The following is a 26,924-nucleotide window of genomic DNA, read 5'->3' on the forward strand; positions in this document are numbered from 1 at the left end:
ATCAGACAGATTTGGTGACATAGTGAACCTTGGCCCTACAACCACGATGGCTTAAAAGTGCAGTGCTCATGAAACACAGAACCAGGGTTTCTTAGAATAGACTTAAACATTTATTGTTCACATTTGAAATAATTTGATTCCTGACTTAACCATTGAAAGTCCTAATGCATCTGTAAACCGAGTATCACTATAAAACAATTTAAAATACCATGTAAAATAATATTATGGATGCATGTATTTCATTTCATGGTTTCTTAGCATAATCACTTTGTCTATTTACAAATATATAAAGATTTTGCGCTTTAGGTCACCTGAAATATCAAAGAGGTATTTTCAAATCACACAACTTAATAAATATATAACTTGTTTTGTTAAAAATCTACAGCATACTGTACATTCAAGTTGAGGCAAAAGAAGTTTTAATGTCAGTTAGACTTCAGACATAAATGAGTGTTTGCAATAATTAAACAATTCCTAAAAGTGCTATCTCTGTCCGTGATGGAAGGATTAGGATCCAATATTTTGTTACAGCCAAAGTTTCAGACCATTGCTTCATTCACAGAATCACAGCTTCTGTTACTAGAAAAATATCAAAGCTTTTATATATTTTTAATAAACATCTTCCAAGAGTTGCAAGAAAAAGTGGCAAGAAATGGTCCAAAAAAATAAGCCATGTGCACACACACTTACACACATCACAGTTCAGATCACCACATAATCTTCCAAGAATGAACAAACTCACAGCATTCTGTTTCACTTTAGAATGGTGTTTATGAACACATCTCTAACAGAACAGCAGGCAACCCTAGGAAATCTAAGGCAGTTGTTCTATGTGCAAGTTTCTACATAGCAAAGAGTGCCAACTCCAGAGTCTTCCTGTGACTTTGTGCATTACTCGACTTCTCCTTCGTCACTTTCCTCCCACTTATTTGGCTTGCCGTCTCCAGCAGGTTTCTTTGATGCAGCATTGGAACTGGTATAAAAGATAAAGTTAGTGTAAATAACTACATATTCATTTACAAATTACACTTCAGAGAGAATCACAATGCTGTTTTTACGATATTGATATTTTCCTATCAATCATAAGGCCTATATTAGACTTTCTGTAAATTATCACAACTTAGCCTCTGCTCTACATAGAGTTCAGCACTAAGAAAAAAAATCCACACCATTTCAGATACCTGTTACATGAAATATACTGAGACATCTGGCCGGGTTCAGCTGAAACAGGACCACTCAATGTACAGTGAGGTTTTCTTTGCTGAGATGTGGAGTTCGCTAACCGACTGTCTTGGTCAGAACCTAGAAGGCATACATATCATTTAAAATACACTACAGTTGAAAACATTTGAAGGACTAGATCCTTTATGCCTTCTGCAGTAAAAAAGCAAAACCAAAAACAAGCACAAACACTCCCCCTCCCAACTTTTAGCATGTCTATAATAATAAATACAGCCACTAGAACTTTAAAAAGTCAATTACAAATCAAAAGCTTTGGTATACAGCCTTTAAAAAAAATGAAGCTACTCACACATCATTAAAATCAAGTCATTCTTCATGAGCAACAAGCCAAACAATTTAAAATCTGTTTCTAAAAGTAAAAACGTTTTCCTGCTATGGAAGATCACATCACACTTACAAAAGCACTACAGGAATTGCATGGAGGAGAAACAAGGAGGACACAGAATACAAGAGGCAGATTAGTTACCTAACAAGAATACAAATTCAAGTGTTTTATCTTTACTTGCCAGTTCTTTTACGCATTTATCTAAAAACGCTGACTCCCACAACGAGAATCCATTTAACAAAGATTGCTGTTACTTTCTAAGAAACAGGGCAGGGGAATTATCAAAAACTCAGCAGTGAAGACCAAAACACTGAATTTGCATATTCAGCCATAAGGAGGGGTAGGAAATCAATTTATCAGCTTGAAAGAAAAAAAAAAAACATGAGAAAGAGGAAGTCAAAAATACTTTAAATAAAAACAATATTCCAAACTATGAACACGTTATAAAACATTCACATAGCCATATTATCTTTTTTGAGGAAATGATTCCTCTAAGATTTGAATCTTGAAATTCTATTGTTTATCAGATTTATTTTATCATCATACTATCTTCACTATTTTTTTTTTTTTTTTACAAGGGATTCTGCTTTAGTGAATTTATATGGGAATGCATGTTTAGTATTGCCTCATCTCAAAGAGCGAATGCTGCCTTCTTCAGAGCTTCTTCTGATCTATAAAGATCTCTACATGTCATGAGTTTTTCCAACAGCCTTGACAATGAATATGCCCACATTTTAATTAATTTGGTAATTCCAAGAGTTCTCTGTTCTTAACGGATAAACTGTCAGGTACTTAACATTCACCTGATCCCTTCTCAAATCTAAGTTCATTACATAGGTAATGATCAGGGACAGAATTATCAAGATTCCCTTTCTGAACTATCAGTTAGCCTGACAGGTAAAGGCATACAGTAAGTGAAACTGGTAAAATTTCTCCTGGAAAGTTTTTTTGTGTGCTTTTCCTGTACGTTTGTTTTGGGTAGGTTTATTTGTTTTAAATAGTTTTACTTTTGTTCAAATTTATATCTTCTAGTTAAGAGGGGGAAAAAAATCATACTACAGTAACATAATTTGAACCAAATACTTGCTTCCTAAGAAGGCACTTGGAGTTGTCACATTTTCAGAGTGCTTGTAATCAGTAGACATACTTAAGAACTGTTGCTTCAGCCATGCTCCTCTATCTTCTTCAAATGCCTTTCTCTAGGAAAAGAAATGTCAGTTTACACTTACGACCACATGAACAAGCTTAGTCCACATTAAATTGATGTTATTCCACCTAAAAATCAGAAGTTGTGGCATGTCCATGCAACTAAAGTGAGCCAGCAGTTTAACACAGAATTAGTCATGAGAGCACGCTTTTGAATCCTACAAGGATTAGCTGAGGAGGTATTTATTTACAAGCCAAACCCATGGCTTGTTTCAGAGAGGTCTGAATAATCCCTTCATTTTACTGTTCTCCACTTCAGTGACACAATCTCCTATCACTGCCTCCTGTGCGCTCCTGCCCCCACAGTGCAGCACTACCTCCTGCAAGTACCCCTTATTTCTGGGCAGCTGCCAATAAGGATTACTGGTTAAACCTCAACCCTCAGCCTTTTCATAAACAGATGAAAGTGACTTTGAAAATAACACTGATTATTTCCATCCAAAACTGGGGCAGAAAGAAAGGGGGTGTTTCCTTTTCCAACTACTCTATGAGCATGGAAGAGGAAAACACTGGCTAAAGACAATCTTCAAAAGGTCCAAAGGCTGTGCAATCGAGACAAGCTATTCTATCTCCAAAATCATCAGTGAAATGGGATGTTCCCATAATAATTTTTACTGTATCAGCAGAAAATAGAGCAAGCTTACTTTTTCACAGATACCTACAAAACTTAGAGTATTGCTTCTACTTCCTTGTTTCTCCTTTCAAAATTAAGTATTTTAACAAGCAGAAGCATAGGTAGTTAACATTTATGCTGCAATATAGTCTTAAACATTTCTGGACAAACTATTATTATTTATCATCTCTTAAGACTAATAAATCTAATTCAAACATTAAATTCAAGAACTCACTGAAAGTAACACAAAATGAAAAAGTTGAAGAACACGTATCTATATATGTAGTGGTTTGTACCAATATTTGTCACTGCATGAACTCCTGTTGTTCCAGCATCTCAAGTAAAAACCAAAATATTCAGTTCTTGACATTTTATGTTCCCTCCTGCTAACTTGTAATCCCCCTTCATGTTTTGACCCTAACTACTGGCTAGACAAAAGGACACACATGCTAGAGCTCATTTATATACATATCTACCCCCATTCCGTTCCAGTATGTGTGTTTACTGGACAGCTTAACTACAAGAACAGAAAGTGACCCTATTAAGAGAAGGACAGCAGTTATTTTGCCTGTCTGCAATAGTCATTGGTTTAGAAACATTTAGCAATCTTTGAGAACTCAGCACCATAGCCAAATCTGACAAAAGTTTGCATAAGCCTTGCTTTCTTTGCAAGTCAACCTAAACAGGATTTAATAAAGGATTTAATAAATAAGCAGACTGATTTTTCGGAAGTAGTTAGAAATTTCAAAAGCTGCAAGACAAATGGGTCATTCCAGTTGCAGTAACTGCGTTTTCCAGTACACCTGAAAAAAGTTTTTTTTTTTTTGAAGTGCCAACCAAACGACCTGCCACAATTGCCAAAGATGTTTTGTACAGTATGAGAATAAGCTGCTTGTTAACATCTCCATACAGAAATCGTTAGATGGCTGCACTTCAGTGTGTGTTAAATAGTTTTACTCTAGCAATAGCAACTCATCTTTCATACGAATTCCTTTTCTAATACCTTTCAATTTTTCTAATACCTCAAGTCCTAATCTAATAGCAGCTTCTGTAAAACTTCTTCGTTCCTTCTCAAAATTCTTTTTTTGTTCTCGAAATAGCCTCCATTCTTCCTGAAGACGCTCTCTTTCTTCCAACAAATAGCAGTCCTGTAGTAACAGAGTGGTGTCATCATCACATGGAGACATAAGCTGCTGCTGCAGATATAAAGCAACAAAAGACTAATATTAATTTGGGAAAGCCTATAAAGATGTGCAGGATTTCCATAAATTCAGTTTTATCAAAAAAAAAGTTGAAGATTGATATACAAACAACACAGTTGATGGGGCCAGAGTTTCAGGCAGGTAACAAAACATCTCTGTTCAGGCAGCTGACCCCAGCCTCCTTCCTCATGTTTGTTCACCTCCCCCTAAATTATTCTTACCAGAATTACAAACTCATTAGATTACTAACCAACTGACTAGCATACATACTCAGACCAACCACTAAGACTTTCTATTAAAAAGCATAATCAAATAAAGGAAAAAGGTTCAGAGGTGAGAAGTGACACGTTAAAAAAAAAAATTTAAATTGAGGGAAAAAAAAAATTAAAGCCTGCTACCTGTAACAGTTGTTGCTGAGTTTTGATCATTTCTTTACATTGCTGAATTTCTAATTCTAGCTTTTCAGTTTTCAGCTCGTGGTCTTCCCTTGAAATTACATCTTTGTCATCCAAAGCTCTTGAATGCACACGTGACACTAAGGGAGGAAAAAAGCTTCTTAAGACATAAATCCCTCACAGCACTGGGGACTCAGAGCAATAGCAAAGGTTTTTAAGCTGTATTTGTTTCATCCCAAAAGACGTACATATTCAAAATTACTTCTATCAGGACAAGAGTACCAGAATTGGTGCTATACAGATAATAAGGCACAATACCCAGTTCAGAAAAAAATTACAATAAAAATATATCCTTTTTACATTTCCCCAGGTAAATTACAAGTCTGCACTGCAACAGAAGTGTCACACAAAAATATTTGCTTCAGCAGTTATTTAATGAAAATCGAGACAAATGAAGACTTCTTTTCACTGATATGTTGTTAGCCTATTCTTCTGAGCCCATTTTTGAAGGGCTTGTGTGTTCATAAAAATATGACAGTAACTATATATATCACAGATAAAAAAAGAAAGACTTTTCCCTCAAGTTCTGTGAAGGAGAAACAGAGCTTACAGTCAGAACATTGTGTGCATATTTTTACCCCAGCAAGGGAATCAATTAGAGAGGAATAAAGTGTATTTTTGTACAATCATATACCGCATTATTTTATTTCATGCAGAGCTATCATGGTGATCATAATAAGCCAAATTTTGATTCCCTGATGACAGCGATTGAACATTAACTGAATGTTAAGGAACTAGAACACAGTCATCTCTATAAATTAAAAAAAAAAAAAAAAAAAGCACAAAAAAAGGTGATTCCAAGAAAAGCACAAATACATGAAGCACTTTTTCTGATGCTTACAATTACTTTTCAGTTAGCTATATAAAATCAAGTATTACTCAGAACAAGTGATCTTAAAATCCTTTCTATGGTATAAACCTATTCTTATAGACCATCTGCTCTTTTATTTGCAACTGAATGCATGACCTTCTCGGTATTATTCCTGCCTGCAAACATCCCTGTGGTAGCAGCAGCATTTGCTTACATTGGAAAAGTAATACTAGGAAAGAATTTTATATATTTTTAGCTGTCTTTTAATGCTGTTTAACAGCTGGAAATGAGAAGAGCCCAGCACCATTCCATCAACCAGTTCACTTTAGAATGCCAGCAGAAGACTTGGAGGTATGGATGCGGCAAGGCTAAGCTCCAGGAAGGATTTACATATTTTGCATCCAGTTGCTTCAAATTGTTATATCTGCATTATTCAAACAGCTCAGAGAGGTGGGGAAAGAAAAACATTTATTACAGGGCACTATTTCCAAACAAAAAATAATTATTTCTTCAGAAAGTCATTGTTTACCATGCCAAACTACAATCATGTCTGTTCTCAGGATAACAGGCTTGCTATGCAATTGCTTTCCTAACTTCCTTCAATTAAAACTCATACAGAAAATGTCAATCACAAGCCTTTTCAGGAAGTCTACCAGGTCGCAATCCCTTCTATTTTAGCTTTCATGTAGTTTAGACAGACTGTAAATTCAAAGATTATAATACCAAATGGAATTATTAGCAGCGTTTTATATGTACATGTAATTGTGTTAATCACCACCTTGGTTGTCCAGCTTTTCAACATGATTTTTCAACATTCTCCATTGTTTTCTAATGCTGTTGGTAAGCTGTTCTCGCACAGTTTCGCATGACAGTTCCCACATGTTCTCTTTATTTAACTCTCCGATGTCCTCCTCCAGGTCTGACAACACCTGTAGAAGTAGAAGCAAAGAGTGTTGCAAACCACCCTACCATTCCAAATATACATATTTGTTTATTTAAATATGTATACAGGTTTAATTTACCAAACCAAAGTAAAACTCGTATATATAGAAAAGATTTTTCCTTCCAGGGAAATTTGTCTGTTAGGGAGTTCAATTCCCTGATGGCATAATGATGAAGAGAAGTAATGTGGCACTCCCCAAAACCCTGGCACAAAGACAATTTATAAGCTAGCAAGACTCTAGGTTAGTATCACAAATCTCCAAGAACGAAGTTCAGACTGCTGAGAAGTTCCGTTGTTATGGGCTCACTATACAGAACGAGTAGGATTTTAGATGGCAAAGACAGTGTTTCCATTATCTATAAAGACTATTTTTCTCCTTTTGAGAATTAAGTAAATCCAGAACACACCCTATGGTACAATGGAAGTAGCCCTTTCACAGTTCCGTTTCACACTACTGTTCAAACACCAAACCTGAATGCCATCTCAAAGAGCTAAGACAGAAAAGTCTGAAAGGACTAGCCCGCAACAACTTAGTGGATATAAATTAATAAGCTATAGCTATTTAAATACCTGACACGAATACTCCACTCCTCTCAAGCATCTAAACCATTCTATACAAGCCCCTGTAGCTACAAGTAGATAAGAAAAATGGGATGGGAAATTCCAAAACAAGCTCAAAGGCATCCAAATAATTCATTTACATACAAAGTAAGTACTTTCTTTCAAACCTGTATCATGTAAGATCTTAAGGAACAAAGCAAGAGTTGTAAGAAAAAAAAAAAACAGTATTTTTTAGAGGTTTTTGTCGCTTTATATAAAAACATTTATTTATATATGTATACATACATGTATGTGTATGTATGCATGCTAACCCCATGAAATCCCAGTCTGGAGTAGCCATAAAGTATCCTGTGTAAACAAAGAAATACTTAGAACTGGAGAAAAAACACTAAACCATCTCACTTGGGAAAAAACATATTCCTGCAATGTACCAGCAGCTCTGCAAAATGAGCTAACTGGTCTAACCCATGGACTAAACAGAGCACACCCTAATTACATTTCCTCCACCCCCACCCTCTGTGGTTTTTACGGAAAGCTTGGTTTCCTTGCATAAGCACCTTGAAAGCCAGTTTCAACTTCTTACTATGAAAGGCAGATGAAATCCAAACTGCATCGTTATAGAGAATCACATACAGGTCACTACATCTAACATTCATTTGAAGTACACTTTCAAGCTTCCCACGTATGGACTAGGAAGAACAGACTTTCTACTGTTCATGGACAGAATTAGAACATTTAAACATGGGTGATTTCAAGTATAGGACAGGATATATAATCCACTGCAAGTCCTGCAAGAGGAAGTTTACCTTTTTGATGATCAAATGGCTCCAACACTGCAAACTATCACACATTTAATTTTAACTGAAGGATACTTACTGGCCCATCCTCAGACCTTTCTTTAGGTTTTTGTTTCTGTGGTGGGAGAAGGGAAATAATCTCTTTCTTCATTTGCTGAAGAACTTTTTTCAGCTCAGCATTTTCCACTAAAAGCTGCTTTTGGCGTTGCTCATAGTCGCTTAACAGAACTTTGTACATTTCTTCTTCATTTCTACAAGCAGAAATCTTACAGTAACAAGACAACAAATACAGCATATGTGTCAATTAACATTGTTCTGTAACAACTAGAAGTTCACCTGGCTTCTGTCTTATCAGTCCTCCATGCACCTCTCTTCCCATCAGCTCTACCAACATAATTTAGAACTTCCATAGCTGCAAGTGAAAAGGATATTTCAAAGCATGAAACAATATGCAAGTATATAAATACTCAGATGACACTACATTTACTTGTTTGCCTTTACATGTAATTATTGTCAGGAGACCACATTACCCAAATATTCCCCTCAGTCTTAAGACCCAGATGAGACCACATTGCCCTCCTGAACAAAACAAGAGCAAGATAATCAAGGAAAAGAAAAAAACTTCTTGTGTTTGGAAACCTGGGGTGGGGGTGTTCTCATCCTGTCTCTTATTTTATACATTTCTTAACAGCACCTTCATCCGTATTTCAGCTTTTATATAAATCATATGAATCAATTCTTTTAAAATCACATCAGGTTAGGGATCAAAGTTCAATTCTAGTTAGCTCTCAAGGAAACAGGAACTAGATTTAAAACCTGGTTATTTTGACCTTGCTGATACTTCAACTAGCATTATCTAACCAGAGTCAGCAACATGACACAAGTTAAGTTTTGTTCACCTTAGGGTGAGGCTTCTAGAGATTACTGTGCTGATATCTAATGATTTTCTGCTGCCAAAATAGGTGCTCCTGCTACAGCATCATAATCCAGCCTGGCTTACCCACATGCAGTGTCAACCTAGACCAGCAGAAAATCCAACTCAGCAATATTATTTTCTTCTGGTTTACTGAACTAAAACAGGTCACTAAAAATATGATATGCTACAAATGGCAAACAGCTGAGAGCATTTGGAGGGTAGCAGGAGGGATAAGAAAGGAAGAGCAGGACTTCCTTTCCAATGACAGTTTCCATGCTTTGTCTGACACAGAAATTTCACAACATATTCACTGATCCACAAGTTAAACACTTGGGGAGGCGATACGAATACACCCAGAACCAAGTTTAAACATTTTTAACATACAGAATAACTCTTTTGTTCTGGTACTCTACTTACCAATCTTTTTGTCCTTTTTGTTCATGACTAATTGATGTAAGCGTTCCTTTAATTTGTTATATTCTCTCTCTTTCCTCTTCATATCATGATTGTACTGCGTAGCTCTACTTGAAATTATGTTTTGCAACTTCTGTACCTAAAAACAATCGCACAAAAAACAGATTTCAACTAATGTATAAATGGAAACATTTCTTCAGAAAACCAAAAAAAAGAAGAGAAGTGAAATAACATTTATATAAAACTGTTTCTGGTTAAAGGAATTGACAACAGGAATCAGGAGTCCTCTCCTAACAAATAGGTTCTGACCTATCTCAGCAAGTTTTGTTGCTTTTTATGTACAAGCCAACACCACAAGCAACATATTATAATGCTACAGTTCCCCAGTACAACTAAGCACATCTTTTAGTGATTCAAGTGATAACCTTCTCTGGCAGTAATTAATGTTTAGGATTTGGCTAACTCTAAAGTAGATTTATTAGGTTTACACTAAAAAATAGTAGACACATTGCTCCTTTTGGATAGCAGAATTGAAAAGGAAGACTATTTTATTTAGTCTATAAGAACATAAACATATCATAAAGCACATTCTAGACCCATACTATCATTTATTTTTTTTTCCAATGCATCAGTTTTAACTTTAACAACATGCAGAACATTCAACATTTTAAGCTAGAACTTTATGAAGTTCATTATAAACAGATACTGCTATGACTGCTAATTACATGAAAATGTTTATGAATGCAGAGAACATTCATGGAAATTTAGGAGCCATATAAGTACAGGGGGCTGGGGAGAATGTGGAAACAAATTCCAAACTAAATCAAGTGTTTTCTGATCTTGGTTCTTCCAAGACTCTGAAGTTTAATGAGTGTGGGTTCTGTGTTCTCCCCCCCACACACACACTGCTTTTGCTCTCCTCTACAATATCACAAAAAATAAGTGCTCCTATACATGTAGGTTTGAGGAAGCAACTGAATCACACTGTATCCTCTTACTTCCTAATATTTAAACATTATCAAATAAAGTTAAAATCAAGAAGTATGAGAAAACTGCATGTGTTTCTACAGTACTATCTACCATTGTTATAACTTGGACCTATCCCTTACAGAACCTATTTGACACGTAACACAAATTAATTTCTTTGCTGAAATACAACATTCATCAGGAAAAAAAAAAATCGAAGTAAACAGCTACCAGATACCTTGCAAACATCATCATACTACTGAAAACCTATGTAATGATTTGTGTTGATGTACACTAAAACTCACTTCATCCTTTTCATTTTTAAGTAACTGGTGCAAGTTTCTGTTCTTGCTTTGCAGTTGTCTGTCCCTTTCCTGAAGTCCAACTATTTCCCTTTTAGATAATTCCAGCTGTTCCTAGAAAAAGAATGTTGATAGTTCAGTATCAATACAAAAAAACAAACTGCAAAATCACCTCACTTGAGTCAAGTCTTCCTGTATTTGACCTCTGAATCACCTTGCACTCTCAATGACAAATTAGTTCTATTTTCTGAAACAAGAAGTATGATTCTCCAGTACAAGAAACACTCCCACCCACAAGAGAAAAAAAAAAAAGATTTAGCTTGGTATTTATCATATCTTATACAATTACTACTTTTTCAGTAAGTCAGGATTCTGTAAGCGTATCTGTACCACAAGATTGAGGGTGGATACTTAGCCACCTGTTTGAATTTGGGACTACCGTTTTACTGGAGTGTTTCTCTTAAATAATCAAGGGAACAATTAACATAGATATGTAAGTTGTGACCATAGCAAAACAAATAGGACATTTCACGTATATAGAATAAGGCTGGACAAATGATCTCATTGTAACAGATGACGCACAACTGGCATTTAAGAACTTTCTTCCGCAAACATGTGACTCAAACCTGAAACCGCTACCTTGAATGGTCAGAAGACAACACTACATACAAACTCTTTTTGTACGTGTAGCAAGCTACAAATGAGTAAAGTTATGTAAGCATCAAAAGCTTCTAAGCGAATCACATCTGAACACATTTAACACAACAGCATATATCAAGAGGATTGCTGCACGATATCTGAAAGAATTTATATAAGAAACCTTATATGGTAACAGCTAAATTAAATGTCCTGACATTGAAGTAGTGCTAACAAGTTTTTTTGCCCCCTCGACTTAAAAGCCATTTGTCTAGGAAAAGTAACATCACACAGAGCGTATAAAAATGAGTGTAGTTACACATGATTTTTAAGGTCACATCAAAACACTTCTGTGTGGCTGACTAATCTCAGCAGAAGGGCTCCTGTGATTTTGAGAAACTATAGCAGTATTTGACAAGGAGAATGCTGGACAGTCTTATTGAAAAGCAAACTTATGAGGCCCTGAGTCATGCACTGGATTTTTTTTTTTCCCCAGTCAGAATCAAAGGAAACACAACAGTCTTCTGATACGACTGCACGTATGAGTACCCACAAAGCAGCATAAGCTGTGAACTTCCAATGCATCAGCTACTCCACAGTAGCAGACCTGCAGGTATTTATCCTGTGGTAAAATGAAACAATCTCATTTTTGCCAGCAAGCTTCTGATCAGTCTTTATGGAAGGGCTATGTGGTCAGCTATTCAAGGAATCCAACAACAACAAAAAAACACAGAAAAAGCTACACATATGGAGAAAGAGTGGTAAAAGCTCTGTGTAGGTAGCTTTTTCTAGTACGTCACTATCACTGATTACAATAATATTGTGAATTTATCTTTTAGAACAGGGCATATCCTATTAGATGATATTCAATGAGCTGAACTGATGTGTTTAGCATTTTCACCTACAGCATGCATTAACACTTCCAATCTGAACAGTCTTCCCTCTTCCTTGAGGAAAGAGATCACAATTCTAAGCAAGTTTTCAGTCCTTTCATTAATTCACATTTCATTAACAAATTTTCCACTGGGAAAAAAAAATCAAAAACAAAAATTCACATAGAAATACAAACGCAGATTAGAACTGGGGAGGAAAACAAAAAAAAAAATCACTCACTGTTAAGAACGTACAGTATCTGTTAAACACAAGTGCTGCATTATATTGGTGGAATTATCTTGTTTTCTACCTTTAATTTAGCATAGGAGTTCTGTAAGTGATCCATATCACTACCCAGTTTCAGATGCTGCATTTCTACTTCTTCCTGAGCTCGAAGGTTCTTGTGCTGCTGTACAAGCAATTCATTCATGCAATTTATGATGGATATTAAGTTTAATTCTTTTCCTTTGGGCTCCACATAAATAGACGGGAAGCCCAATGTTGTCAATTCCTGGTGAAAGACAAAGGGGAGAGGGGATAAATAATGGGATCAATCTCTCAGATAAACAATAGTACGTGAAATCCTATATGAAGAAAAATATATATATATATTCCACACCAACTTTAGCATTAAGAAAGAAGCCTTCCTAATCCAGTGCTTCTTCACTACCAAAACTGGTTTAATGTCATCTTCAAACAACGGCGAGTAAACAAGAAGATCTGGCTTACCCTATTGAGATAGGATATACTCTGTTCAATATTCTCTTCTGTGCAAAAGGCACTGAAAAAGCTGTGCATGCTTTTGGATGAAGGCAGTGGCAAGCGTAGCACTTGTGAGTTCATGCTTGGGGGTGATATCTTTTTTTCTGAGGTATATTGAAAAATATTTTTGCTATCTAAAAGTTAAAAATATTAAGAAACAAGTCAGGGCTAGTAGTTTAAGACATCACATAGAAAAAAAAAATTAAAAAAACAAATCCTTTAACTACCAAAATTATTCTTTATAGACATTTACAAGTCTAGAGCTTAGAATTTCATCTATAATGAAATATAACAACATAACATATATTAAACAACTCACAATAAAAAGAAGGATAGCTAAACTTCCACATAAAATCTAAAGACTTGACAACGTTTTCAGGTGTTGTATCTTTCAACTTTTACTACTCTTCCCTCCATGAAAGAACTCTCCAACCTTTCTTCTTAATTGGCTTGCTACAAAACACACACACTTTATTTATACAGGTGCACAAGCTGTAAATTTAGTTACAAATTCCTCCAAAAATGTATGATATCCTTAGTCAAAGCAAGTGTGTGCTATAATTTAACCTTCTACTAGGTAGACGCAGGCAAAAAAATATTTTCTGGTTTAATAAATTTGTCATCAATTTACAAGGCAAGAGAACATAGAACAAATTAAGAATTCTCTGAAAATGCACGATAATCTGAAAAGTATATTAAAAAAAACTGATTAGGAAGCCTTAGAACTTTCATATATATATTTATATGAGAAAGAATAGTATTTTAAAGCAACATTTCTGCAAGGCCTCAACCCAAAAAAAAAAAAAAGCTTTGTATCCACTAGACTAGTTAACAGTATGTTAAATAACACAAAGTATCCCATTCATAAAACCCCAATCTCTCTTAAGCAGCTATAATACCACTGGTAAAGCTAGCAAATCCACTAAATTCAAGATATTACTAGTTTACCTGATGACAGCACTGGCACAGTAACAGTCTTCCAATCTCCCATAGCAACAAGGGCAGGCAGGGTACCTGAGCAACTGGTTCAGCAGTGAAGTATTTAGTAGAATTCCCGACAATGGGTGTTACGTAGGCATCTCCTAAAATAGCAAGAGCATTTTAGATTAACAATAGCATCTAATACAGCCAGGAGATTAAAGCAGGCATAGGAGAGAGAGACTACCGAACTTAAGCCACGTGACAGTTGTCTACTTCTTCACACAGTGAAGAACACCATAAGCACAGCAAATATTATACTGTAGAAATGACGCATCTGTATTTAGTTAGACTTAAATTTAACCAAGTCTTGTAAACCATCAACTAAAACTAAAACACCATGCACACATGAAAAGTATAAAGACATTTTAGATAACCCAGTTGCTTCTGTCAACATACATCAGAGAAAGCACAGCAAGCTAAATATTTAATATTTTTCTGCAATATAACCAGGAAGCAGCTTTATCAAGATAATTTTATGTGAAGTTTTAACATAAATCTGTCTTAACGAAATTATTAACAGGTGACAAAGGCTCTAGAAAAGATTTATTGGCCAACAGAGCAAAGGAACTTATATTTTATATGTAGTTAAATATTTAATATATATTTATATATCTAAATTTAACTTAACCTACATACCTTAGTATACTGCGTATACACAGCTATACTGCCATTCCCTGGCAAGCTGCTTACTTCTTTGCAAAACCTCCAAAACTGTTGAAGGAAAAGGCAAAGCCTTACTCCATTGGCACAGCCACTGAGTACAGCACTGGCCCTCTGGAAGCCAACCGAAACTCACTCATAAGAAAGAAGCAGCTGATTGTCCCCTCACCCTACCTCCACCTCACAGTCTGAAGGCATGTAATAGTGTTAGAGTTGACACACTGCTGGAAAATTAAAACCTAGCTTGGATGTTTAAGATCCAGCCAGTGTAAGCCATCGGCTGTTAGGTGAACAATGACATTTCAGGGAAACTTTTCATCTGACAGGAAAGAAGGCTTTCATTTATTTAATTAATACTTTGGATCAAAACCTCAAGTCAGTTTAAGATGGCTGTACTGTAAAAGCCTATGGAGTCCACGTTTGCCACTAATTCCTCTTAACGTGCACTCAGGGAAGAGCAACTTCTGAAGGTCTGACACTAAAACCTTGTATTTTTATCATTGCGGGAAAAGCTATCATTTGGAAAACCAATCTGCTGTCTATTTAAGACACCAGACAGTTGTGGGTGGTATGCTATCCATAAGGTCTCTTGAGAACAAAAGAGAGACAAAAAGAATCCTTACTGACATTTCAAAGCACACAACATAGTGCCCAAAGCAACACCAAGTTTTTAAGAAATCCTATTGTTATACAGCCACATCACAGAGTGTTCAGCACTGGAAAATAAGGTATCCACCTGGATGAATATTTCTGCAGGTTCAGAAGTGTACTTGTATAAAAAGGTAAACAATTATTCCTCAGATGAGTTGAAACCTTGCAGCAACTACTAAATTGCACATTAGAAAGTACACATAAGGCAGGGAGAAAACACAGCCAATGTTGTAACAATCTAGAGGCTGTTGTTTATTAAGAAATTGATTCTTTTCTCCTTGCCCATTCACATTTTTCAGTGTTTTCTTCCTGTAAAACTAAGATGGCCAGAAATGACCTAAGTGAACATTCAGATTCTACAGGCAATGACTGACTTCATGGCAGGTCTGTAAGGCAATCTCTTCTTTTTTCCCCATCACCCAAGTCAACGGTGCTTTTAAAAATGTAATTCAAAGTCAAAATAAAGATTAAGAGGACACATTTCATAGAATCGTAGAATATCTCGAGTTGGAAGGGACCCATAAGGATCATCGAGTCCAACTCCTAGCTCCACACAGGTCTACTTACATGCTCATTTGGCTTCTGTTGGATCCATTGGATAGAGAAACCTGCAAATGAAAGGGGGATAAAAAGACAAATTAAACACATATATTCTCATTACTGGTATTGTTGTAACCCTGCATTTTAATAACATCTTTCAAAAGGTTCTTAAGAAACTCAGAACATACAAATTCCGTTAAGGACTACTGGAAATTCTACAAAAACACTACTCACATTTCAGAAACGCAATTAATTTCAAAGAAATTGGCTTTTATTTTTTAAGAGACCGCATATCCGTTATGAGATCTTACCATCCAAATTCCCTCTAAGTACGTCACCAGCCCACAAGTCTCTACAGTGCAAACACTGTTTGGGTTGAGAGGTGTGTGTCAGAATAATGCTTGACTGGAAGCAGACTGGACTAATCCATGTAAGGGAATACAATGATTCTCTGAATTTTAGTCCTGCAACCTGCATGCCATGTTATTCAGTGTAAATGTTTTCCAAAGACTACTCTCTGGAGACACATTGTTTCTAGGTACACCAGCAAGAGGATAAAATGGAAATTAACGAAAAAAACACAAAACAGGTTCAGAAGGATGTCTAGCAAAGATACAGAATGCAAGAATACTCAGGCAGTACAATAAAGTCCAGATAATACAACTATATTCTTCTCACATCAGTCAGCCCTGAAGGATCTAGAGCCTTTTGTCTCGAAAGAGCAACTAGCAATACACTGCATATTGGTCTATACAACAGATTTAAAAATAAAAATGAAGATTTGGTTGGTGTTAAACTCAAAAACTTCCTCTAACTGTTAAACCAACACACTAAAAGTAATTCAGATTGTTATATGGCATCAAAGAATGCACTAGCTTTGAAGCAGCGATCATTTCAGAGAGCGGTCACTATGTTGTACATGCACCATCTTTGCGCGCTGTATTTAGAATTAAACTCAGATGTGCAGAACGAGACAATCCCTGTGTCAGCTGCAAAAAGGAATGCCACAAGCCTTTAGTCCCATGCTAAGATCATCTCATCAGTTCCACATGGCTTCTGCTGCCAGTTCAGGACCTCAGCCACGACTTTTAAAGCTATCTAGTGATTAAGATCCATCAGCTACATTTCCTTGCCAATCTAGGCAGCTCCCCTGGAGCAACACAGCCCAAAATAGCCTCACTGAAGTATGCAAGAGCTAAAGATGAGCATCCCTGATCAAGACAGAGGAGATGCAAAATGAATTTAGATACACCGTATTCATAAGGGACTCTTAACACTCTTTTTAACCACCGCAACATATCAAAGAACATCTTTGAAGCTGTGTTGTTTTGTAATTATGGAAGAATAATAAAATAATAAACAAGATTTAAAAGTATTTTAGGGATCTCCCTAAGCTATCCAAAGTTAACACAGAATGGCTTTAACTTAAAAAACGTTAACAAGATTTGTTGTTTTGGTTTCGGTTTTGTGTGTGTGTGTGGTTTTTTTTTCTCCTTCTGTTGTGATTCCCACCCCCCTTCAAATCCTGGCTGGGAAAACAGGCAGTAGGAAGCTAAATCAACACTTGCTGTTTCCCAGCACCTCATATTAACACCAAAAATCTGACTGACCATCGGTGGCAGGGGGGGAGAAATGAACAAGTCTCTGAACAGCCAAATCTGCTGGAACTACTTAATGGTTTTCTTTCTGTGCCCATTCCTGCATACAGGGATTTGTTGCAGCTATTTCACCAACAGATCTGATGACTCACCCAAAAATCTGTAATGATCCAGTGCTTGCCAGGCAGTTCTCTGCCCATTGGCAGCATCACTTTTGTTCCAATCAAGAAATTGGGTGAACAAGACCTTGGAGGATTGTCAAAAAGAGCCTCCGGGGCACAATTTCACATGAGTGAACATAACAGCAGAGCCATCTCGTTGCAACTAAAAAAAATCTAACAAACAAAAGCCCCACTCCCCAAAAATATGCATACTAAAAATCAGAGTTTGATTAACACCAATAATCAAACCAAAGAAGTCAGAACAAGCAAAGTACAAAAAAAAAATTAAAAAGCCATCGTGATGATAACACGGCAGAACTTAACTCTTTTGAAAGCCACCTGAAGAGTTATTTATTTATTCATTTAAACAAAAACCTACAGGAATAGCCCCACAAACTCCTACGTAATGCACTAACATTTATCTTCCTTTTCAAGAACAAGTTTACTCTAAACTTCAAATGTAATACTACATTTCACAAGCACAGAGCTGAAAGGAGCTGTTCTTAAAACAACTGTTCTGTGGTTTGGGGAACAGGGGAGGGATTGATAATGACTGTGCCGGGACTCAAGACAAATCCAACCTAGTAAGGCTGAGTTTAGACTGTGTCAGAACTGAAAAATCATGAGCAATAAGCACGAGGATTATAAACTTCACACAACACAGTATATTTAAAATTTCTGAATATTATATTTCAACTTGAAAATGAGTAGCTCTGAGTTTATAAAAATCATTCAGACAACCCTGTATCAGAAGTGAATAGCTTGCCATAGCATTGTACCATGATCATATTACACCATCTGGTCATTTCCAACCTATACTGGGTGTGACTTAAATGGGAGCTGCAGTATCTGGTAACCCAGAAAACTTTTTCCTCCGCTCAGGTAGGGAGGGGCAGTTTTTGGAGAGCGTCCTCCCCCACTCCCCGATGTCATAACGTCTTGGAAAAAAAGAGAAAGAGCCTGATTCCTTCTCTGTATATTAAGTACTTGTACAAGTTGCAACACATACACAAATTTTGACTTATAAAATTGAAAAAAATATATATCAAAAGGTTAGTCACTTCACATTTACTTAACAGGCAACATAATTCCTTCTACTAAAATTATATCCCAAGAATAGCTGCGAATCTGCTTAAAGCTTTTTACATTTGTCTAGTAATCCAGAGATGCCCAACAGATGGCTTTTATCCGGATAAAACAAAGACATCAGTCCATGTAAATTTAGGGTACACACCAGTCATCACGCTGTAGTTTTACAAATATATCCCTGAAAAGGTCATCAGAAACATACTTCTTTTATTCATGTAATCACCATGGAAGTCCATACGTTTCCTCCCTAGAGTTTTGACAATTATTTTCTCTCTACAGATGTTTTAATAACAAAGGTCACAATTAGCACTAGAACATAGCTCATATTCAATGATAACTATATATTTGGAAGAACTCCTTCCTCTATAAAAACCTATTACAGTTTTAGTGGCCTTTCTTTAATATTGTAATTTTAATGACAGGCCTTGAAATCAAAGCAGATCCCAGATATTTCCTCCCCACTTTTCAAATACGGTGGCAATTTAATCACTATTCTATTAACTGGAATAAAAATTCTATTAACTGGAATGAAAAAAAAAAAGGGGGAAGAGGATGCACAAGAGAGGGCTTCCTTCCACTTGTCTACATTCTAAGGGCACATTTCTTTAACTCATGTCAAATTTCAACTCAACTCAGCATTGTCAAAAGTAACCTGAAAAAGCAAGTCAAACTACCAAGCCTATGGGTACTGCCTGCTGAGCCTTCATTATGAGCATACCACATTCAGAAAACCCCCATCTGTATTTGTCAAATCCATTTTATTTAAAAAGAATGTCAAGAGTTCTAAGAAAAAAAAAGATCAAACATTTGATCTTCTCAACAAGTATAACCACATAAAAATATACCCTTAGACCTGATAAAAATCTCATGTTTGACAATTGTTCTCACTGTCCTTGCCCCAAACACTCAGATCAGATTATAGCCCTTGTAACCTATCACCTCAAGATTCAGCTCTACCCTTGATAAACACAGATGACTGATAAATCTTTTAATGCAGCCACTGAAAAAATTGTAACACGTGGAAATATTTCATCTGGCTCCTGAATTCCTACCCCACTTTGAACTAACACTACAGATCTTCGCATCAGCATTTTCCTATTGCTAAAGAATAGCACTATTTCTGATAATTTTCAAATCTTTATTCCTCTGTTTGCATTCACAAACCGCTTGCTACGCTTAGATGGAACAGAACATCCTGCTATCAAACCTCCCCATATCACAAATTTGCAAAAAGAAAGCCTTAGGAACTCCGTCTTCTATAGTTCCTCCTTCTTCTGATCTCAAATTTACCTAAACTTTATAGCTTTGCTCTCTCTGCAAGTAGAAGATTTAAAATGAAGAAAAAAAAGTCTCAGTAGCTCCTAAATTGGTAGTATTTACTGGGCAGAGCCAGAACTAGTGTTCTAGATCTCAGGAATGATAAACTCACAAGGCTCAGAATCACGTAACCTGTAAGTTAACACAGGCATCAGGTAAGGTGAGCGGAAGACGGTAAATGTACCTGGTTTCTCTAACAAATGCCAGGGGATTCAAGGAATGGTTGTCCAGTAAAATCTAGATTTGTACAGAGCAGAAAGGAAGAGTCGAGCACAGACTTGTTAGCCACCAACAAATATGACTGGTGAAATGTCACCGTAACTTCTGTAGAAGAAACGCTAACAAGCCTGCTACAGTACTCTTGAAGGAGGAATGAATGAGCCAGTGTACCTGGCAAGGCAGAGTTACTGGATTTCCAAAAAACTCTTCACAATGTTTCCTAACAAAAGCTCTTAAACTAAGATGTCAGGGAAATTAATGACTGACTATAGATGGAGAAGAGTAAAGAGAGTACATGAAAGTATCACATGAAAGTCCCAAAGAGACCAAAAATTTAGCGTTAAAAAGGGGTCTGCGCAGACATTTCAGTTATTCAGAGAATTTAAAAATGTGATGAGCAGGTCAGTGAGACAGTTCACTTATGGTACAGAGTTATTCAGAAAAATAAACACTAAGATTGAATGACAAGAACCCCAGAAGGTTGTTTTCATACTACACAAGTGGATGATAAAAATCAGCAGCTGAAATTCCATGTTCATAAACGCAAGCTAACACATAACACACAAAAAAAAAACAACCACCACCACTCAGCTACATACATAAACCAACAGGCCCTATGCTAGGCATTATCATGCAGGAAGAGATCTCAGGGTCACTGTGATTACTCCTCTGGAAGTAACAGCTCGCAGGCAGTTACGAAAATACTGAAGCCTAGGACAGAAAACCAAACATCATAACGTCTCTGTGTAAACAGTTTCCCCAGCTTACCTATCACACACCGTTACAACCTTTGGGGTACAAAAGACAGAAAAAGACCTGAAAACAGTGCAAGAAGGTCAACCAATGCTTCCATACAAGAAATTAATAAGCTGTGACTTTCCAGCTAGAAGAAGAAACAGCTAGAGAAATACGACAAGACTATGAAGAACAGGCACAGGAAAGTATTTATTGCTTATTTTAATACAACAGCTATGCAGAATGAAATGGAATGTCCAGCTTGAATGTTGGAAAATAAGGGATTTTTTTCCACATAAAGCACTGTTAAATTGCGGACTTGCATCACCACGAGGCGTTGTGAATGCTAAATACATAAACTGGCTGAAATCTGCTGGAAAATATCCATCGAAAGCTATGAAATTTAAGAGAGGCACAAGCTCTGTTCAGATACCCCTCGGCTCCAGACTGCAGTACGCTGGGAGGACACCCTGACGGAAGCATCACTGTACAACCACCCTACGGTGAGCTTTCCTTCAGCATCTGCTGCCAGCCACTTGCAGAGACAAGGCACTGACCCCAAAGAACCTGTACTCCCCTCTCCTATGCTCTCTCCAACCCAAACGATGACCAATATCAATACTACGGGTTTCCCCTCCTGAAATATAAAGCACGTTTTTTTCTTAACTACTATCATCTGAAATCTCCATTAACAGCATCGAATACTTCCCCAGGTCTCCTTTCCAAGTTTACTACTAAGGATTACCTCATGCACTCACATCTTACACCGCATACCTCCCATTTTAAGTCATTGCCCTGAAACTCCTGAATTCCTGCCATAGTTTCGCAGCGCCCGGGGGGAGCCCTGTGCGACTGCTCCCCGGGCAGCCCAGCAGGCACGTAAAGGAGGGGCGCAGCAACACGAACAGATCTCGCCTTTCAGTTCCACCCTCACCCTGAGCCGAGCTTTGCTGCAAATATATTTTAAACAACCAAGGTACCGCAGGCAGCCCCTCCTCTTACCTGACGCGGGGCTCGGCTCAGCAGGCGCCTTGCGGCTCTATCCCTCCGGGCACCGGCTGCTCGCAGCCCCACAGAGCCCAGCACGGCACCGGGACCACCGGGACCGCCGCCCCCGCCTCGCCAACGGCCGCAGAGCGCCCGTTACGGCCGGCGAGGAGCGGCAGGGCAGGAGGAGGGGCCCGCCGAAGCACCACCTGCTGCGGCGGCGGCGGCGGGGAGGAGGAGGAGAGGGAGGAGGAGGAGGGAGGCCGGGGGGAGCCGGCTCCGGCACGGCACGGCACGGCTCGCAACGGGCCGGGCCCCGCGGGGTTAACGCGCCCCCGCCGCTCCCATTGGCCGCGCGGTTGCTAGGAGACCCCCCAACGGCCCGCCCCGCCCCGCCGGGCCGCGGCCGCGCCATGGCGGCACCTGAGGGAGCCTCGCGGAGGGACCCCCGGGGCTGTGTCTGCCCGCCGCCCGGCCCGGGACGCCGTCCTCTTTCACAGGCCCCCGGCCCCGGACGGCCTTTCGCTGAATGTTCGCCCTTCCCTTTGGCTGCGTGCTGCTGCGCTTTGTCCCCGCGGCTGATGTCAGCAGCCGCACATAAAAGCGTCAGAGCACCTCGCCGTGACGTGCTGTTCTTCTGGAGGGCTCGAAATCGCATTTCAGACTTCATAGTTGATCTCAAGAGTTGTTCGGTGCTGTCCCAAGCAAAGGCTGACCTGAGCAATGAGTGTATGCCAGGAATTCCTGGCTCTTGCCAAGAGCAAATTTCGTCCAGACACCACAAAAACGACAGCCCCTCTGGCACGAGGGGTGGTGGGCAGCACCTCGCTGCCCGGAGCTCACAGAGTCACCGACTCAGGACCACCAAGTCCAACCTTCAGCCTGACCTACTGCGTCCCACCACGAAACCGTGGCCCTCAGTGCCTTGTTCACGTCCCTTAAATACCTCCATGCTCAACCACCCTCTCTATGAAGAAATTACACCTAATGTCCAATCTAAACATCCCCTGGCGCAACTTGATCATGCATTCAACTATATATACGTATATTACACCGCTACAAATGAAAAACGTCAATAAGCCACAAACCTAGGTACATATCCCATCCTGCCATATGCTATTGCTATCTTCTAAGAATTACAAGTTTACAACGTTATTTAAGGGAATGAGGAAATCCTACATATCTTCCACATATTTTGCTTTGACCAGATTTTTTTTTGCTTTCAAATATAAAATATTTTGAAAGATTCCAGGAGTGGGAGGGGATCTTTAAGGATTCACATCTCCAATGTTACAGCCTACAACCCCCCTTCAACCCACTCAAAGACATTATTCAGGTGACATTATCTAGCATTACCTTACCAGATCTGTGAGGATCTCAACAAAAATTACCTGATAGAACTCAGTAAAATTAATTGAATAGACACGAGCTATTGAATAATAGAATAGCATTTGATTACCTTTGTTATTGGATTTGCAAGACCTCAGCCTTCACTCACATCCTCATTGATTTTTCTTCCTATCTACCACCTTCATATCCAAGTTCACTAAATTCTGTGATCACGCATATTTATACCTGCAATATCTAATTCTCAATTAGAAAGCTACCATCAAAGAGAAATAGCAGCAATTAGGATGAACAAGATTTATTTTTAATAGATTATATAGATATATATTCTTTTATCAATTCAGTTATTCACCCAAGCTGGCAAAGATTGACTACTATTATGTATTTTCAATGTAAGAAGGAGGTAATGCAGAATACTGGCTGTATCAATAAAAATTTGCATTTTCCTTGATAGGATCGCAACAGTGATGACCTGTGGCATACAGCAAGGGATGGAATCTCAGAAGAAAATGAGTCCTGTAGGTTTTCCTGCAACAAACACAGCTTTGACAAACCCCATTATATCTCTTACACACTGCTTGTTCTGATTTCAGATTCTTTTGCATTCAATATTTCAGGTTTTCAAAGTTCAACATGAGAATGAAAAAATGCTGAATAAGGTCAAAACCATTCTTTCAAAGTTCTCATCAAAATTTAATTCTCGGGGATGAAATTTACTGTTGTCATCTGGACTGGAATTAAGTCCACTTCTCTTGCTTGGAGGCAGAGCATAATTACTTCTCCAGGCAGATGAAAAAGAATTATTATAGGGCTAGTAAACTGACTGATTCTTGCTGTGTAGGAAGCACACTCCCAGTGCTTCCAGAAATAACAATTGTTGATTTGGCTTTTACTGCCTTAGCAATAATAGTAATAAATATTTTTAATAACAACATGTTCTTTTTAAAGTTTAGTTCATACTAAATCAGTCCTCACGGTGCAGAAAAAAAAAAAAAAAACAACTGTTTTATTTTATGACTCGGGTTAATTGCAGAGACTTTGGACTTTACACTGCAGCTTTGCTGCAGGTGCACTCTTAGGAGGAAGCAGACTTACACCAAATATACATTAGTCAAAATGGCAAGTGGGACAACAGACATTGTTGATGGGAAGGATTAAGCTCCTGTAGTTTTAAAAGATAATAGATGGTGTGGGTGTTGCTGAATTCCCTTTGTCCATTTGATCATAGCAGCTGTTCCTGAAGTTGGTGCTATTCAAAAGAGAACTCCCCAAGCACTTGGTTGTGCATCATGGGTTGGGTTTTGTTTATTTATTTTTTTCAAGTGCTGGCCAGGAAAGGAGAAGTCTTTGTGGGATACTTTCAGGCAAGAGTCAGAGCAAAGTTTACTTTATGAAAAACTGTAGCCCAACACTTTTTTATTTGTAATGCACCGATTCAGTGTAACAGTCTACCTAAACCACAGCAAGAATCAAAACATGCTTTTTTTTTTAAAGTGGTTCGTTACCAAGGTGGCATTTGGGTAGGATTTTGGTATAGGTGAAGTATGGTCTCCTTGGAGATTTTCATTCTTAAGAGATAGGGTAGAGGACAACAAGTATTTCTTGTGCTCTCTTGAGTACACTTATCATAAATCTTCTGTAATGGATTTCTGGTCTTTGGCAGTAACCCAAATTTTAAGACTACAACTCCTTAAACAGTTTTTTGTTTTCCTATTTATAGTTACTTTACTTAGGTTTGCTTGAATCTAATTGATGGAGTGATCCAAAGACTCACTTTATAATTTAGCAGCTTAAAAAAAAACAACACCTTTTATTACATCGCTGTTCCTCTCCGTGATATAGACCATTATCCTCAGAATTCATTTTAGGCCTATTTCTTTTACAAATATAGCTTATAGAAAAAATATTAGAGAAATTTATAAAATGTATTTATCCTTTCTTCTTTGTAATACTTTGCTTAAAAAGAAGTGGGATTAAGAATTATAATGGGAAAGATATTAAAGAACCAGGGGAAAATGGATGCTTTGTGAAATGGAATACAAAAAGTGCCTCTATAAACTTAAATTCAAGCAGGATTAAACTGTAACATGGACAAGAGAGCAGAGAGGCTCCTACAATTCAGAAAGAGATGGACTGATCCACGTTGTGCTTGCATTTCAATTCAAACTCATCTTCTTAAGTACATTCAAAAATGCTGTTTGCTAGAGCGGTTTCTATAGCAGTGTCCTGCTTCATTACAAGTCAGGAGGGCTGATGAACCATTGACTACCAGAAGCTCATTAAAATGTCTGATCCTGTTATGCAATAGGCCAGTGGCAGCCTGCGACTCCTTTATTGTCCCTCAGTGTAAGAACTGTGTGTCTCAACAAAGCCCAGCTCACAGGGCTTTTACGTCTCTTTTGTGGAGATGCATAAAAATAACCTCATAAGCCAGGCTTTGGGTTGTGCTGTGCACTGGCAAGCGTTTCAAGTTCTGCCCTTGGTTGCTGTTCACATGTTAAAAACTCCAGTCATGCAGTGAGATACCAGGTACATCTACCTGTGCAGGGCTCATTGGAGGCACAGTGCTCACAGACAACTCTGAAGACGGAGACACCTACAGCAGGATTTTAGGTGCACTTTACATACTGCAGTCCAACCTATGTGATCCAGACTGTCCTCTCTCTCCCTGCCCCACTAACATGACAGCAACTTGGCCCAGTGTCTGAAAGATATTCAACGTCCCTCTGCCTCCTGCACTTGGACTGTGAGATTTCGGGCTAATCCCTGTTAGATAATAAAAGCTAGATAAGAAGATGCCTATCCTTCCCCAGGGGGTTGACCGACTTAGCACACACCAACAAAAATATCCACGGGACGAGCTGTTGCTGCCTGGTGATAGCATCTTCCCCTAAGCCTTTGTGCTGAAGCAGTACCACAGAGAGCAAACTAAGCATCAGGGATCCAAGAAGGTGCAACGCAAGATGGATGCTGACACTACAGCAAAGAAATTATAGCCACAACTTTTGAACAAGAGCACTTCATGGTATGATACAATGTCACTTAGCCAACTGCTCCCAAAGTTCACTCATCCTCCACAAATTTGTCTACACTGTTATGCTTTTGTGCTTGCCCAGTTTTTGATTGCACCCTCAGCTGAGTCAGATCAGCTCACTAATTCTACAGAAAAATATCCGCTTTTTTTTTCTGGGCTAGTGTTCCAACAGCTTAGTGAGTGAGTTGGCTCACAGAGGGTTTGCATATGCCAGAGCCAGTACAAGATAACCCAGGGAGGAGAGAAAACGAAAGACAGGGAGGGGAAGGGGACTTCCCAATTTTAGTATCAGTGAGGCATTATATTGCTCATCTCTTTCATGGAGCTCACCCTCACATTTTTCTCTGCAGCATCGCTTCTGGTTTCTATTTAATGACATCTCAGGTAAATAAGGGAGTAGACACCCACCTCATCTATGATACATGATAGAGGCACCCAAATTTTGCTTTCCATTCTGGGAGATAGTTACCAGGTAAGCTGTGTTAAGCACCTTGCTTGCAGTCATCAAAGCCTTTTATTGGATTTATCCCAAAGTCCTCTGGAGGAGGAGAAAACAGCACATGGCTACAATGCCTGCAGTA

General features: G+C 38.2%; 1 protein-coding gene across 3 annotated transcripts; it reads right to left on the reverse strand.

Annotated features, from left to right (window-relative positions):
* Positions 1 to 87: 87 nt before the first annotated feature.
* SSX2IP (SSX family member 2 interacting protein) lies at positions 88 to 22,332 on the reverse strand. Of its 3 annotated transcripts, none has more exons than XM_080602581.1 (15): positions 21,978 to 22,332; positions 15,884 to 15,924; positions 13,973 to 14,106; positions 12,992 to 13,158; positions 12,573 to 12,773; positions 10,757 to 10,867; positions 9,489 to 9,624; positions 8,492 to 8,567; positions 8,235 to 8,406; positions 6,633 to 6,783; positions 4,987 to 5,123; positions 4,409 to 4,582; positions 2,655 to 2,766; positions 1,182 to 1,302; positions 88 to 973 (listed from the first exon to the last, which is right to left on the reverse strand). In XM_080602581.1, exons 3-15 carry the CDS (start codon positions 14,013 to 14,015, stop codon positions 892 to 894), a joined length of 1,683 nt encoding a protein of 560 aa, XP_080458707.1. In that variant the 5' UTR covers positions 14,016 to 14,106; positions 15,884 to 15,924; positions 21,978 to 22,332; the 3' UTR covers positions 88 to 891. The 3 variants fall into 3 exon arrangements, 2 of the variants coding, with proteins under 2 accessions (XP_080458707.1, XP_080458708.1); XM_080602582.1 differs by having other exon boundaries at positions 2,715 to 2,766; positions 21,978 to 22,331; XR_013954374.1 differs by lacking the exon at positions 2,655 to 2,766 and having other exon boundaries at positions 836 to 973.
* Between the last annotated feature and the right edge of the window lie 4,592 nt (positions 22,333 to 26,924).

This window comes from Anser brachyrhynchus, assembly GCF_964034855.1.
Source record: "Anser brachyrhynchus genome assembly, chromosome: 8".
Lineage (NCBI taxonomy): Eukaryota > Metazoa > Chordata > Aves > Anseriformes > Anatidae > Anser > Anser brachyrhynchus.

Excerpts from the sequence above, each read along its gene's own strand:
- SSX2IP (XM_080602581.1), bottom strand. The coding sequence starts at position 14,015 with ATGGGAGATTGGAAGACTGTTACTGTGCCAGTGCTGTCATCAG. Across the intron at positions 10,868-12,572 it reads ACTCCTATGCTAAATTAAAG|GAACAGCTGGAATTATCTAA; the intron begins GTAGAAAACAAG and ends TTCTTTTTCTAG. Across the intron at positions 8,568-9,488 it reads CAAAAAGGACAAAAAGATTG|CTATGGAAGTTCTAAATTAT; the intron begins GTAAGTAGAGTA and ends TTTCACTTGCAG.